The sequence below is a fragment of the Toxorhynchites rutilus genome, chromosome 1 (genome assembly GCF_029784135.1).
Source record: "Toxorhynchites rutilus septentrionalis strain SRP chromosome 1, ASM2978413v1, whole genome shotgun sequence".
NCBI lineage: Eukaryota > Metazoa > Arthropoda > Insecta > Diptera > Culicidae > Toxorhynchites > Toxorhynchites rutilus.
The window spans coordinates 127,154,894-127,170,947 of NC_073744.1; the positions used below are offsets into that span (position 1 = coordinate 127,154,894).

General features: G+C 35.7%; 2 protein-coding genes across 2 annotated transcripts in view; one reads left to right on the forward strand and one right to left on the reverse strand.

Annotated features, from left to right (window-relative positions):
* Window positions 1-16,054, reverse strand: part of LOC129762685 (transcription factor SPT20 homolog) — a 112,573-nt gene that overhangs the window by 9,303 nt on the left and 87,216 nt on the right. The window lies entirely within an intron of this gene.
* On the forward strand, window positions 12,395-14,215 carry LOC129762686 (caspase-1-like). Its single transcript, XM_055761170.1, has 3 exons — window positions 12,395-12,903; window positions 12,969-13,301; window positions 13,355-14,215. Exons 1-3 carry the CDS (start codon window positions 12,483-12,485, stop codon window positions 13,582-13,584), a joined length of 984 nt encoding a protein of 327 aa, XP_055617145.1. The 5' UTR covers window positions 12,395-12,482; the 3' UTR covers window positions 13,585-14,215.

Below are 16,054 nucleotides of genomic sequence, written 5' to 3' on the forward strand. Positions count from 1 at the left end.
CCACTCAATTATCCCTAAGGTTAGCCTCAATCCGTGGTTCAAAAGTCTGGAATTGAGTCGGGACTTTATTCGCACCTTCTCCCGACTCATGTCCAATCACTGTTCGTTAGACGCGCTGCTTTTTCGTTTTAATCTTGCCGACAGCAATCTCTGCGGTTGTGGCCATGGTTACCACGATATCGAACACGTTGTTTGGTCGTGCGAGTTGTATCTTGTCGCCAGATCGAATTTAGAAAACTCCCTTCGGGCTGGAGGAAAGCAGTCCAATGTGCCGGTGAGAGATGTGTTGGCTCGGTTAGACCTTGATTACATGTCCCAAATATATGTTTTCCTTAAAGCTATCGATCTTCGAGTGTGATTGTTCATACATCCTTTTCCCCTCCTTTTCGTCCTTCGCGAGCTATCGGTTCCCTTCCTACTAACATTAGAATAAGTTAAATTGTAAATACATATTATTTTTTTTTTTTTTTCCCAAAATATATAAATACATATTAGATGTAAGGATAGTTTTAAGAATTGAGTGTGAGGTGTCAGTGTGAATGAGAATGTGAATGTGAATGTGAGTGCGAGTGTAAACACACATCTCCTTACATCCCATCCTTTTCCTAATGAAAATGTGTCACCCTTCTAAACTCGAGTCGACCGCGAGTAATCGGTTTCCTATTTCATTAACCATAGAATTAAGGAAACAACATGTTGATATATGCTAGTTGAAATATAGTTAAGAGTTTGGCTCCATTAAACTTATGTAACTGAGCCTGTAAAAATAAACGGATTAATAAAAAAAAAAAAGGCACTTATCTACGCAGATGATATGAAACTGTATATGGAAATAAAGAATGAAGAAGATTCTCAAACATTCAAAAATGAAGTTGACATAGTTTATAATTGGTGCACTAAGAGTTTATTACAGCTCAATGTTAGGAAATGCACTTTGATTACTTTTACAAGAAGAAGAACACCATTGAACAATGGTGTTATACTGGGTAATCAACCCATCAGTAGATGTCAACGAGTAAGAGATTTAGGTGTGATCTTAGATTCGAAACTAACCTTCGTGGATCATTATAATACAATCATCCATAGAGCAAATAATATGTTGAGCTTCATTAAACGCTTTAGTTACCATTTCCACGATCTGTACACAATAAAAACATTGTATATTACATACGTCAGATCAATTCTCGAATACTGTAGTATTGTATGGTCCCCCTACATAACTTCACACGAAGACAGAATTGAATCTGTACAAAAACAATTTTTGTTATTTGCACTTCGTAAACTAGGCTGGTCTTCATATCATCTACCTCCATATGAAGCACGCTGTATGCTAATCAACATTAAAAGCCTAAAAGAACGTCGGAACTCTGCCATGATTCTATTTATTATTGATATCATATCACAACGAGTGGACTCAGAAGAAATATTAGGAAACCTGAATTTTTACGCACCGATTAGGAACCTGAGAAACCCTTACATTTTTTACATAGATTATCGAAGAACGAATTATGCCAAATATAGTCCTATTAATCGTATGATGAGCCTCTGTAACGAACACAGTGAAACAATTGATGTAACCATGTCAAGATCAATGCTCAAAGACTATCTGAATAGCATAAGATATCGTTAAATTTCACTGTAATATTTGGGCAGCATATTTAGTCTACGCTGGTTTGACGAAATAAATAAATAAAAAAAATTGAATCTGTAACTTGTTAAGATCGTCTTTTAAATTAAACGAATAAATTATCCAGCCAGCTCTCGTTAGATTGTTAGTTTTAAGTAAGTAGTTTTAAGTAGTATTTAGAATGTATCGGTCTACAATTTAGATTGACGACAATAAAATTAAAAAATAATAATCGCAGAACAGTTCGTTGATTGATCTTCTAATCGACCCCGTTGAATTTACCATTTACTGAAAAAATCCTAGTACTTCTACCAAAACTCATCATTATAATATCAGATTATTTTCAGACACAATTCTCGTTCAAGATTTTTCAACCACTTGCAAATAATATGTCTCTCCGTAACATGGAATAAATGTTTGATACAGAAAATATGATAGAATGAAGACAGACTTATAGAGAGGGAAGGAGTGTCTATTCCCCATAGAAACGTTTCGTGCCCCCTAAATTCTTCACATGCTAAATTTGGCTCCATTTGCTTGTTAGTTTTCGAGCTATGCAGAAATTTGTTTTTCATTTGTGTGACAGCCACCCTAAGAAAGGGGGGGGGGGGGGTTTGGGAGGTGGAAGGGGTGTCGAACCTACGAACCTCGAACCTACGAACTACGTCTTTCTGGAAGAGTACCGAATCAGAAAACAGGACAACGTTTATAACTATTTTCACTAAGGACGAATTCTGATGATTTACATACCAATTGAATCGGAAATTTTGTAAGACTTGTTCAATATGTTATACATTACAATTCCCTAATCCATAAACGATTTAAATTAATGAAAGCTGGGAGCATTTCCATTTTTCCATACATTTTTTTCTGTCGATTTGTTAGACTTTCCGCTCCGTCAATAACGAGCAACTAGTACATTCGTTTCTGTCCATATTTAAATTGTTTGGTATAAATAAGCCATCCGCGATTGGAATTCACTGCCGCATGCGAGCACAGCACAGCAAGCGGACAAATGTTTTTCCTTATGCGGATATCATACACATAGAGGTCTATTCCGAGAGTCGATTCACGACGTGACAGTCAATTTGCGCACGTGTTTGTATTCTGAGAATCAGTGTAATTAAAAAATTGCCAGGTGTAATGAAATCTTTCCATTTCTCATTGTACTTCCGAGTCGCCCGACTCTTAAAATTTGGTGAGAATTGAGTAGTGCGGGGCAATGGTGCGCACCTAACTGTTGTCTTTTTTTTATTAAATCGTTTATTTTTACAGGCTCAGTTCCATAACTTTAAATGTTAATGCTGCAAATCAGGGATCCAATCGTCAATCAAACACACCGTTCTTTTAGCAGTTCTATATTCAAATTATAAACGACGCTTTTAAGCTGAAATTACAATAGTTTGTTTGTTTTAATTCACTGCTAACAAATCTATGATTCTTCAATACCTACTCACAAATTCAGTGTTGAGCTTTACTTCAGAACCCTGATTATTCAATAGCAATTAACCTAGAATCTAACAAATTTGAGAATATTAATTTCTGGATAATATCTCTTGATATTTTTTTACTCACATGTTATTGATATTAAATGCTCTAAAAATAAATAACTGTATAAATTTCAACTAACAACGGTCCATTGAATTCAATTTTCGGGATTTTCATTTGTACGCCGACTGGTTTCTGCCACACATTTTTCCTAACTAAAATGTTCCTACGCAACGACTATAACCATAGGCTCCTGTTGCAATTTGAAAACGCTTGCGTTAACATTAAAGGAGCCAAACTCTTAACTATATTTCTACTAGCATATATTAACATGTTTCCTTAATTCTCTGGTTAATAAAATAGGAAACCGATTACTCGCGGTCGACTCGAGTTTAGAAGGGTTACACATTTTCATTAGGAAAAGGATGGGATGTAAGGAGATTGTATCAATGTTCACACTCATACACATGTTCACATTCACATTCACACTTCACACTCAATTCTTAAAAACTATATGTATTACAATTCAACTTATTCTAATGGAAGGGAACCGATAGCTCGCAAAGGACGAAAAGGAGGGGAAAATAATTGTTGTCGTCCAACAACTTTCGGAAGAGAAGCAAATAGGGAAGCAAATAGCTTACAAATAGTAACTATATATATTACCTTCGAAACGCACACCAAAAATATTTCGAGTTTTGTTTGTAGTTGGACAATTATCTATTACAGTAATTTACATTTAATACGACATTTTGATAACTCAACAGACCTGTAATGTGACACTAATTGGACATTTTTGTAAACATCGAGTTCGGAGAGTTCGGGGCCCAAATTATGGCCCCACATTGAAAGTCGACACTAGACTTCGACACTGTACCATTCTAATCGGAAATAGGCTTAAGCCTTTGAGTGCGTTGATTGAATTATTGATTAAACCAGTGCATTACAATTCAAAACCATCATCTTTTTCTTTTTTTCTTCTTCTTCTTCTTCATAACTTTCATCAGATTCATCGTCATCTTTTCCTGATTCAACAATTGTTTTCTTCAATAGAAATATTGTTTCATCTGGAAGTATTTGGTAACTATTTTTCTCCTTTTTAAAATAAGTATTTACTATTGGATCAGTGGAGTTAAGAAGATGAATCACTGTATTATTTTCTCGACTATTTTACGAGTGAAATGTTCTCGGGCATATTTGATTATTTTATGGCCTTTCTCTTGAGCAATCATTTCCTCAGTTCGGCGCCGTTTTGATCGCTCACTACACTCGTCGAATATCTTCACAGTTTTGGTAGGTTGTGGTGATTCCTGAAATGGTGGTATAGCATAATCCTTAAGCCAGTCTGCATTGTCATTCGCAAATTGATCACGTTACCGTTGTGATTGCCAAAATTTCCTGTTGGATTGTTTCCAGAAAGTTTGGAATTCATGATGCTTTTCAGTAGGAAAAATCTCTTTCGCTGCTATTTTCATTTCGTCTAGTGAATTTCGAAGCTTCATTGTTTAATATATTTGTTGTCTTTCTGATTCGGGTCCTTTGGTTGAAAGGGGACATTAAAATACATATATCAAACCATGAATAAACAACTTACTACACTTTGAATTGTGTGGTACCGCTGAAGTTCAAGACTCAAAGAAATTATTAATTTGATTTTCTAATATATCGCTGATATCTATTTTGAACGAACCGTGGAAACAATGACAATGGAATCACACAACGTTGCAAATGAAACTGAAATGAAACTTGCTATCGCTTTTCTCACCAAAACGACAATTCGCGTAGTTTTGCGCAGCGTCGAACAGTGTTGAATTGTCGCGGCAAACTGCGGCAACACATTTCTTAAGCTGGTTTTCAACAAAAAATCACAGTTTTTCATGATTTTTTTTATTCATGGGTGCTATGATTACAATATCTAACGAATTTATTTCGTATAGTTTTTTGAACAACTTTTCCTATGACGCCAAAAAATTCCAACCTATCATTGAAGCTGGAGAGCGTTTCAAAGTAATGTACTTTCATTCAAAAAATTGGCCAAAAACGTCAATACACCAAGCTTTGAAAAGTCAGAAAAATCAGATTTGATTTTTCGCGCTTAAATGTGGGATTTAAGCACTTGAATGTAGCAAGAAAGGTATAAGACCAACTTCGATTATATTTCATCAGATATTCAGATTTTATTGATTATTGCTTCGAATGTATGGTAAGGTAAATGATGTTTTTTTGTCCGATTTTGGGTGTTTTCACGCAACTAGTAAATGTAAATCGATTTTTCTTCATGAAAATCGCATGTAATCAAGACGAAAAGCTCCAAGTCTCTAGTTGTTAATAATATCTATAAGCATTTAAATTGTCAAATCTTCAACGTTTTTTAACGAGAATTTATGACCATGGTTTGTCTGGTTTTAGAAATCACTATTTTTAAATGAATAAATTCGAATTTTTAAATAGATTTTGCATTTCTCATTACTTTGGTTTATTGTCATCATATTGATTCATTCATAATTTAGACTTTCGAATTCGAATTTTCAAGTAGATATTGCATTTCTCATTGCTTGAGTTTATTGTCATCATATTGATCCTTTCATAATTTAGACTACTAGTCTATATACCAGGGGTGGCCAAACTTTTAGGCATCACGAGCGACTAATTGTTCAAATGTTAGGTCTCGGTCTACCAATGTTAACTGTATCAAAAAGTCATTAGTCACGCGCGAAATCATAACTCGCATACTCACAGACTGTGCGTGTCTCTGTAATTTCGCTATTGTGTGTGTTTTAGGCGTTATTTGTATTTATTTACCCGTTTTACGGGCAGTGGGAACTATATTACCACCAACGAAAAATATTAATTTCGCTGCATTTGAATTATTATTTCTACAGGTCAAAAAACTTCTACAGGTATCTATAAATATTTTATGGGCTGCTTAAAATGTACGATATTAATTTAGGAGTAATTTTTATGTAACAAAATCACGATGCCGACTATATAGGCAGAAAATTCGATTTGAACTCGTTGAAAATGCAACAAGTTGATAAGTTTGTTACTGTAAACATTCTATTTATAATCTACTGCGTAAAATCCTGCAATTTTTTCAATATAATAGATGGTGTATTACATGAAAAATTCAAATTTTGATTTTTTTCTTTGAAACTATATATAAAAAAAGTTTTTTTTTCACTGCACTAGAAATATTGCAAATCGCTGAAATAATCGGTATCGCTGCACTAGAAATATTGTTTTGAATTTTGCTTAACCGAAGGCGCAATAAAGTGAATTTACAATGCAGTGTTTTTCGCAACTACCATTTTTTCAACTGTTTCAATAGTTTTCAAATTTTTTTCAAAGGGAAATATGTGTTATTCCTCGTGTAAGGATTATGTTCTCTGAAGTTGTAGTCGATTCGTTGCCTAGTTTCCACGGCCCGTTAAAGGGTTAAAGTGAAAACATAGTTCATATTAATGAATATTCAATGATAAAATATTCTATAAAATAAAAATATGTATCGGTTGCTAAATAATTGATAAGTAATACTTTATTTTCTGTAAAGTTTCATCAATCAATATCGCTGAATTTTTCAAGAAAATTTTCATTTATGAACATACAAAGCATTCATTTTCGATAAACATACACTCAAGATGATTATTTTATTCCTCAATTAACTAGAAGGATAAGAGCTATCTATCAGAAATATAGGCCCCTATTATGTAAATCGATAGAATCTTATCAAATCGAGTTCTTTATCGAACGTTGGCGAATTGCATATTTTGAAAAGTTGCCGAAATGTTTCTTAAGTCAAAACTTCAGGAATGCAACAAGAAAATCAAAACAGCTCGAAAAATTATACCGACAACTATCATCCGACTGTATCTATACAGCAAAATAGTGATAACGAGCAAAATTCTGTTCAATTAAAATTACATAATAAGGCCCAATATTTAATTTTAGAAATTTATAATTTCTCATTCATCACTGTTTTTCTATTCATGCCTATATTACTTGAAAAAAATCTGCACAATTAATTCACGTTACTTATCATAATGATAAAATTAAAATAACAATACTTGATTGAAACTCGCATTCGCAGTCTTCAAAGTCTTTAAAAAAAATATTTTTTTTTTATTTTCGAAACCTTATGTCGGAAGCACTTTCCATTGGTTATTTTACAAATGGTGTGCCTGGAGAAAACATTGTTCAAATTGTTCCTCGTGACAATTTTTTGCTTTATTACAAGTTATGGTCGAATAACTGCATGTGTTAATATTAAATGATTAACAATCTGAAAGCAAATATTCAAACGGAAACTTTGATAAAGAAACATGTTCTCTCACGACTAATATGTTTTATTGAGGTTAGCACAAACACTTCATAAAATAATCACGGTAAAATGTGGTAGATAACACTATCCTAGACCAACTGGCGGGCGCCTAGGAATACCTACGCGGGCGACTGGTAGACCGCGGACTACCGTTTGGCCATCCCTGCTATAGACTATTTAGAATATTGCTTTTTTTTGCATTTTAGAGATGAACATCACTCAACACAGAGAAACTTTATTATTGCTACGCACCATAAAAACACTGCCAAGCGGCTGTCATAGTAATCATTTGGACAAACCAACATCAGTGCTTCGGAAAAACCATGATCAGAATTGAGGTCATTGAGATGCATTAATTACATGAAATCATGATGTTTACAATATTTGTAAGTGTTACAATCCAGAAAAGGTCTGAATACGTATGAAATAATCATCTGGTGGTTGATGAAAAGTTAGCACAAATGAGGGGCGCATTGGCACCAATAGAAGGTAGACTTCATAAATCTTTGAACATGTGGATCCGTAAAATCATCCTGTAAAACTACTGTAAATCAGTAAAAAGGCAATTTTATTTATATTTTTGGAAACATTTGTATATCTGATTTGTAACAAAAATGTGTCCAAACCAAGATCAGATTCTGGACTGAACCCGAATCTTTTCCAGTCATCGAACGAGGAAATCTCGCGGTACTCCCTGATGGTTCAATAACCAAAATCACGCTTCACTCTCAGGTTTTTCAAACATGTAAAAATTGCGTCTTCGCGCACTTTTTTATCTCGTTGTACGAATCTTTTTCATCGTTGATAAACAATGGACACGGAATGAAAATAAGCGAACAGATCCGTCATTGAATTGTGTAAACATAATGCTTCACCACTACAGCGGGGTAAAAAAGTGCATGGAAATATATTGGACACGGTGTACATGGAATATAGAAATGCTTCCGCTTTTCAAGAATTTGAAATGCTTTGGGGACTGAGAAATCGTTCTGATAAGTATACCATACTTATCTTAGAGCAATCGTAGAGAAATTCAGATTCGATTGGTATGGAAATCGTGAAAATCCTGTCACAGCAAAAATAGATCAATAATGTCCAAACCGTTTTATGAAAACGTGACATGTTTTCTGGTCTGGCTCCCTAATGAAATTCGTAGTCATACGCCAAAAATCCACATTATATTTTTTTTTATTTTCAAGTGACTTTGAACTTTGCAGTTCATTCGCTCCATGAAAAAATCACAATAAATCAGAAATATTATGAAAATGTGTTGCTAAGCGTGAAACCCGAGAAAGAAAGAAAGGTAGATCAATGATACGGAGAGACAAATTGGAAAAGTTTCGGAAAACTCGGAAAGTCGGAAATTCGGAAAATTGAATGCTCATATGTTCTACAATGACATCGCGTTTGTGGAATTAAGCTTCGTTTTCCGTTAGTGTGAAGCTAAAATGGCAATGGATTCTCAGGTGGAATAACGCACTTTGAAAATAAAAATTATGAACGAAAATTGAGTTTTCTGTATTAAATATGTATTCTATGTAATGGAGAAAGATATTATTTATATTTCTATAAAAGATTAATTAATGAAAAGTTCTGCGATTGAACCCCCAAACGTTCGCTTAGAAAATATTCATATCAAAAAATCAATTTTGGGGTAGCTGATGTTCGCCGGCTCAGCTAGTTATTAATAGAAGTGAAGCGTAGTGATAAACATTTTGAAAATGAAAATGATTGCTGGTTCTTTACAAATGTTTACAATCTTTACAAATTGAACAAAGTATAAAAAAGGACACATAGGAGAAGTGTGCAATACGCACCCCCTAAGCGAGAATGGATTTATCTTGACCGTGCTCTCAAAATTTAAGATAACAACTACGTCAGTACGTAGATTAGTTAACTCTCAGTCATCTGTAATCGTTCTGTATTTTAAATACTGAAAGTGCTACGAATTTTATTTTGTAAGGCGCCCAAATTCTAAATTTCCAATCATACGGTGTTAAATGGCCCAGCAGAAGTATAATATGCTCATGAGTTGTTTCTCTCAGAGACCAATGAGGTATATATAGAGGTGGAGCAGTAGGCGAAATATATATGTATTGGCATGCAAAATATCGTGTCGTAATCATTTGCAGTCAATATGAAATTTATATGGAAGATACAAAGCAATGTTGAAAGTACTCACGGTTGCATGATAATTTGAGCCAAAATTCTCATGAAATTATTCAACTGTTGGTTTTTTAACAGATGACAATTGTATCGTGGCTTATCTCGATTATTTATGTGGTAAAAAGGTCCAGAGAGCTGTCGTATGCTTAGTTCTCGAAAGCAGTAACATTTTCGATGAAATTTTGAATAATTGGCGATTATTCTCTTATATCATACACACCGACACTGAGAGCCTTCGAAACGTCCACTTCATAACGTTAAAATAATGAAAATACGTTTGTTTCTATGAACGTGGGGGAGTGAAAATGGCACATGGAAATATCACTTTTATCCATCTTTTCCGACGTGATTTCACAAATGTTCACTGCACGCTATCACATTAGCCTTATATTCAGCGGAAACACTAAAAAAAGTAACGTTTTTAATTGATAAATTACTTCCTGAAAATAGCTTTTTTACATGGATGCGGTGGGCAATCAAAGCTAAACACAACGACTGACGTCACTATTTGAGAAATAGTTATGGCAGCGCATGCTATGTCGCTCGAAACTCTACCCTCTTCATTACCTTTTTTCCAGTACATTGCTCAGAGACTATAAAGCTCAGAGAAACAGCTTGTATGAATGAGCGATTCCATCAATCTATTCGCTTCATGCCCACCAGCGAAGAGAAGAGACCGTTTCTCCGGTGAGCGTGTTCTCCCAGTATTCTTGTATTAATTCTTCAGTCCGTGCTCTTGTTTTCCTGCATTCTCTGAGCACATCATATAGATGCCAAATGTGAAGACATGTTTTCGTTTTGAAGACATTTTATTTTGTGAAAACATACTGAGGTCATTTCAAAGTATGTGAAAACAATTGTTTGGGTGATTTATCGAACATTATTTAGAAATATCGTGATGGTTCGCTCATTTTTGTTCATTATGATTACATTCGAAGACATTTATTCGTGCCATGCAAAGATATTTGAAAAAATCGTCTGGCATCCCTCACATCCAAGCTATTTCTCTCGTGAGAATGTTATCCGTCCGAAAGTGAGCATATTGCCCCGATCGACGGTATGCCATACTGCCCGATGGTAAGCTGATGCGGACAATATCAAATAGAGAAGGAAATGAATCCTTTTTTACCATTTTCTTCATCTGAGATATTCACTGGGAACTCGACTCAATGTATATATGACTCACAGTTATCGCCTCAAAAACCTTATAGAAATGATGTAGAAAATTATATCGAAAATCGCTTACAAAGAAAATTATCTTTTATATTTTTTTAAAGCATGTTACAAATGTAAAACTTGGATGGTGGGATTCTATCATTGACTAGCATGATAACCTGTATCCATTGCTTTTCTATTCTTGCTGGTTTACGAGAAAATCAGGCGGGTCAAATCGCCCGGTAGGTGCGTTTTAGACACATCTCCTCTACATTTATTGTACATTCAGTATGCTCTGGGTTCGATGCCTTTCATTCTGTGAATTAGTTTTTACCACACATGCCTCAAACGTCTTTCTTTTAGTAATAATAACATGGTACATTCTAATAAACTAGTCAATCGTCTGGCGAAAATACACCCTCCGGGGGAGCCTTATAAAGAAACGTAAATCAGAGGAGAGTTGAGTAACGTTCGCTTGGGACGGACGATATTGAATTAAAGAGACGTTAAACTCTGAGAGTTCATTCGTCTCTATTTGCTTGGGGGAGGTGCTGCGAAGATTTGTAGCATGTGGGACAAGCTAGTTCATCGAATTACATCTCCAGTGCTTTTGAAAGTTTGAAGTGAGAGGTCAAACATCGAACTTTTTATGCTTTACGCTCTTGGTTAGGGACCATCTGGTTTTACTCCGATGGCCTTCAGTGTTTGGTAAAAAGTTATTGCTGGGATAGTGAAACGCGGTTTGGGTTCATTGTTTCGATTTGCCCAACCAATCTCTGTCTCATGTTTCGTTAGTTTTTGGAGATCGACTTTGAGTTCGTTGAGTTTGTCGACCATATTGGCTAAACCACAAATCTTATGGTTTATCGAAACAGTACATGGACTTTTGATAAAAGCATACCCAAATCAAATAGTGACCTTGCATTGTCAAATTTGTATAATGGGTCAAACAACTTGGATTACGATGTTGATCGGCGTTGATGAAGATCGCACTTTGAAGCACTATGTTTCAGAAGTGCTATTCTACTCAATACTTACATGAGTGGAGTCAAATTTGCTATCGATAAATAGAACAGAAGCAAGCTTATTATTTGAGTGCCCCATCATAGTATAAATGATCAAGTATCAAGTTATCTCGAAACCCATTCAAATCAAACCCAAACATCACTCGAACTTATTTAAGGATAAAACTGAATATTCGTTCGGATTAGTTAGTCTCCTCAAAAAATTATCAGATAAAAATCACCCATTTGAGTGTGATTTTTACTACGCGGAAATGTTGTTTTTTCCACGAGTACTTATGTGAATTGTGATTTTTCGTCTATCATAAAACAATGAAATTATAAAATGTATAAACATGTGTGTACTATGTATGCACAAAAACATCAGACATCAGAAAAATATCCCTTAGAAAACAATATCAACAAGCTATTCGACTGTCACCAGCTGTTGCTTTTACTACCATGTCACGAGATGATTCATGAGATATATTTATGACAATTTCTTGATATAGATATGACATTATCGCACAAAGAAAGGTATTGATTATCAGTTATCGAACCTCGTCAGTGGGGCCCGTATCTTCGAGTGATAGCGTATATAGAGGAGTGATTGGAAAACATCACTGCTTATCACGATAGACGAATTTGCTGATAATAACATGTTTAGTTCGATTTACTCCTGCGTGGGGTTAATTCAAGAGTTTTGTTTCGTGTTCGACGACGCATCATGGATCCAGAAGACATCCTGGAGTCTTATGCTAAGGATTTGCTGATACTCCCGGGTAACAGAAAACTAGATGTTGTGGACGCCAAACCCGATGAAAAACGCGTACAGAATGAAGACTGTGAGCCGATTGTGGATGAAGACACATTGCCGGGAGAAGTGCCAAGACGCAAAGGGTCACTATATCTCGACACCCCGGCGAGTCCAACATTGAAGGTATATCCAATGAACGGATCAAGGCGAGGTAAGGTGCTTATTTTCAACCACGTGCTGTTCGACGACGGATATTACTCAGAGCGAATTGGAACTGAGAATGATGTTAAACGACTTTATGCAACCATGCCGCGACTCGGTTTCCAAGAGAGGGATATTATTGTGTATGATGATTACTCATTTAGTGATATTCAGAGAACAGCTATCAAATGTGAGTAACATAATTAATCCTTCATGACCTGCAGTGAATGTAAATCTGCAATTTTTTCCTCACAGTAGAGTTCGATGAGGATCTGCAGGATTCGGACTGTTTAATCGTAGTAATTTTGACACACGGTGAAGATGGTGACTACCTAATGGCCAGAGATAACAAATATCATCTCTACAGATTCATTGAAAACTTCACTCCTACGGCACTGAAATCAATGGCTGGGAAACCAAAGTTGTTCATAGTTCAAGCATGTCGCGGAAATAAAATAGACAGAGGTGTGACACTCAGAGCCAAATCTATACAGGTTTCAAATTCGATGGACCACGTTGACTCGCAAACGGAAATTTTTGTCTACCCCGAATTTGCAGACTTGCTGATAATGATGAGCTCACATCACGGTATGTTGAAGATCGTTCAAATTGGCTTGAATTACAACTAAATATTTTCTCAGGCCATTATTCGTTTCGGAACGAAACTGGAAGCTGGATGATCCAAGAGCTGTGCAACGTGATCGAGAACTGTGATATAGATTCCTCTTCTATTTACGATATTCTAACTGAAACTAGCGACGCCGTGTCGAAGCGAATTTCGAATGCCGACGGTGCGTTGAACAAGAAGAAACAAATCCCTAGCTTCTATTCTACTCTCACCAAACGATTGTACTTCAAGGCATCCCGATAGATGATTCATTCGTTGTTTTTAAAACTTGATCAAATTCGTCAGAATCAATTTCTGATAATACTTTGTTCATAATGATAGGGAATAATTATTTAGCTGGAGGTTCCGATTATTGGAGACATAATTGGCAGATTGATTGATGGTCTCGGTAAAATCAAAATGAATCAGAGCTATTAAATGACAACGAACTTAATTTAGGAGATATATGAGCACATGTATGAAAATAGTTTTGATACACTCAAATATTCTGATGGTATAAACTTAGAATCACCGCTGTGTGGCGCTCTCAGTTGTTTATTTTGAGTTCAGTTTTGATGACCCATTACGCAAAGCGTTTGCATGCCCATGCAGCAAAATGCAGACCGATTTTAGGCTAAGATAAGATCAGACAATAGGGGGTCTCTTACGGACCAAATTTCTGTCAGATACGGACCAAATTTCTGTCAGTCGTTCTGATTTCTGATTGGCTGATTTAGATAAATTTTTTAAACAAAGCCAATTTTCTCAGTGTTGCCAATAAAAATAAATAGCGTTGGATTTGTATTAAATTTAGAAATGGTGAATTCAATGAATACTACGATATTTAGTTTGAAGGAAATGTGACGGAATTACATGCAAGTTTATGTATGTGTTTTTTCACAATGTAGTAAAGTGAACGGCAAAACACTCATTTGTCAATTTAGCTTCGTTTGGTCCCTAATGCGATTTCATATTTCGGAATATAATTTCCATTGCTAAGAAGAAATGGAAAGTCTCATCATTCACTATGCAGATGGCAGAGTTGTTAGCTGTAGCTCGAAAAAATGAAAAAAGAGATGATTAATACCATCCAGGTTGTGTTTTGCTGTCCACCAATTGTTACACTGCTGACATGTTCATTCCCGCTGACTTATTTTGATGATGTAAAAAGCTACGAATTTTGTTCTATTCTGTCGAGGAAAGTTTTCGCTTTCCTCGGTGTTCGACGGTATTCTTATAGTCGAATTCAATATTCATATCATCCACATTATCACTAAAACTAGATGAAGCTGAAATTCGATATGATGTCGATGCTGCTTCACTGTCCATCAATTTCTGGGCTGAACATTCTTCTCGCCGCTTTGATAGCAAGTTCATCAATCCAACAAGATGTTCTTGTGTATCCGCTGTATGCGAATCATTCGGTAGCATGGTCATGTATTGCGAAAGAGTCAGGATTTTCAAGTTGTTTCTGAATGAAGTGAGCGCCGTTGTTTTGCACGAATCAGCGAGAAAAACGGACAATCTTGGACTAGTTGTTGTGGATATCATTATTATATTATAGACATGGGTATTTAAAAGACTTATTTTATTTTTTATCTTTTTTGATAATGCCTTACTGAAAATAAGCGAATTCATTAAATTCGCACCAACCAAATGTTACGATTCATAAAAAACAGAAATTGAACAAATCCGAAATTTTATAATATTTGGCAACTCTGGCATCTTCATGTCATGGCTTCGTTTTTGTACGACGAAGAAGAGTAAGAAGCTAGTTGTCTCATCTTGTCTTAGATTTTAGGTATTAAAAGCCAGCCTGTCTGGCAACCCTGATTTTTTGGCATGGTTTAGGCATGCCTAAAACGTTGAGCTCCGACCGAACTAGGGGTCCGACGATAAATTTTCCGTCTGGCTCACAAAAGGTCAACGATAGAGGATTTTTCTAAAAATTATCTTCTAGCATATGAGACCGACGCGAACCAGGAGTAAAATTCAGTGTCAGTTTCCATGGACCAACGCGCGGCTCAACGTGGTAAATGGATTGGCTTTGTAGTCAATTGAAACATAATGTTCTAATGTCTATTAATATTGATTTGGAATCAAAAAACTAAACAAAGACTTTACAATCAAGGGGTGACACCACACCGAACAACCGCCCCGGGTATCACTCGGTCACGCTACGCCGCTGACTGGAACAAAATTAATAATCAACTTATTAAATCAATATTATAGTAATTCCAAAATGAAAGGTTGGCTATCCCTTGCAGCAACGTAATACACACACTAGTAAAACTAAATTTAAGAAAATTCCTTCAGGGAAATACATTACTTCAATAAATTGAAATTTCGACCAGATTTCAGCCCTATGATCGCGTAGTTGATTATTAGTATATTGAACGTATGATTTACAACAAATCAAACTGAATTAGGGCTCAATAAATTGACATAATAGAGATTGCCATTACAGTGGTTCGCTAAATTTGCGACTATTTTCTCCGACTGCGTTGATTATGCTAATGTTTGATTATTCGTGGCGAAAAGGGAAATTCGCTGCCGGGTGATGGTCACGATAGACTAGTCAGCCTAAACATGCCGCGGATGGATGGTACGAGAAATGTCAGCCAAGCGGGGCTGAAGTCAAAATGCCCTGGAGGCGGCAAGGCACGTTCGTTCGGAAAGAAGTCTTTTTCAGCTTTATAGTTTATTCGTGGCTAAAACGCCCCCTACTGGAGTT

What these genes read in the sequence shown, in the direction of transcription:
- LOC129762686 (XM_055761170.1), top strand. Translation starts at nt 12,483, where the DNA reads ATGGATCCAGAAGACATCCTGGAGTCTTATGCTAAGGATTTGCTGATA. An exon ending in TCAGAGAACAGCTATCAAAT is followed by an intron (nt 12,904 to 12,968) that starts GTGAGTAACATA and finishes TTTTCCTCACAG; the next exon opens with TAGAGTTCGATGAGGATCTG. An exon ending in AATGATGAGCTCACATCACG is followed by an intron (nt 13,302 to 13,354) that starts GTATGTTGAAGA and finishes ATATTTTCTCAG; the next exon opens with GCCATTATTCGTTTCGGAAC.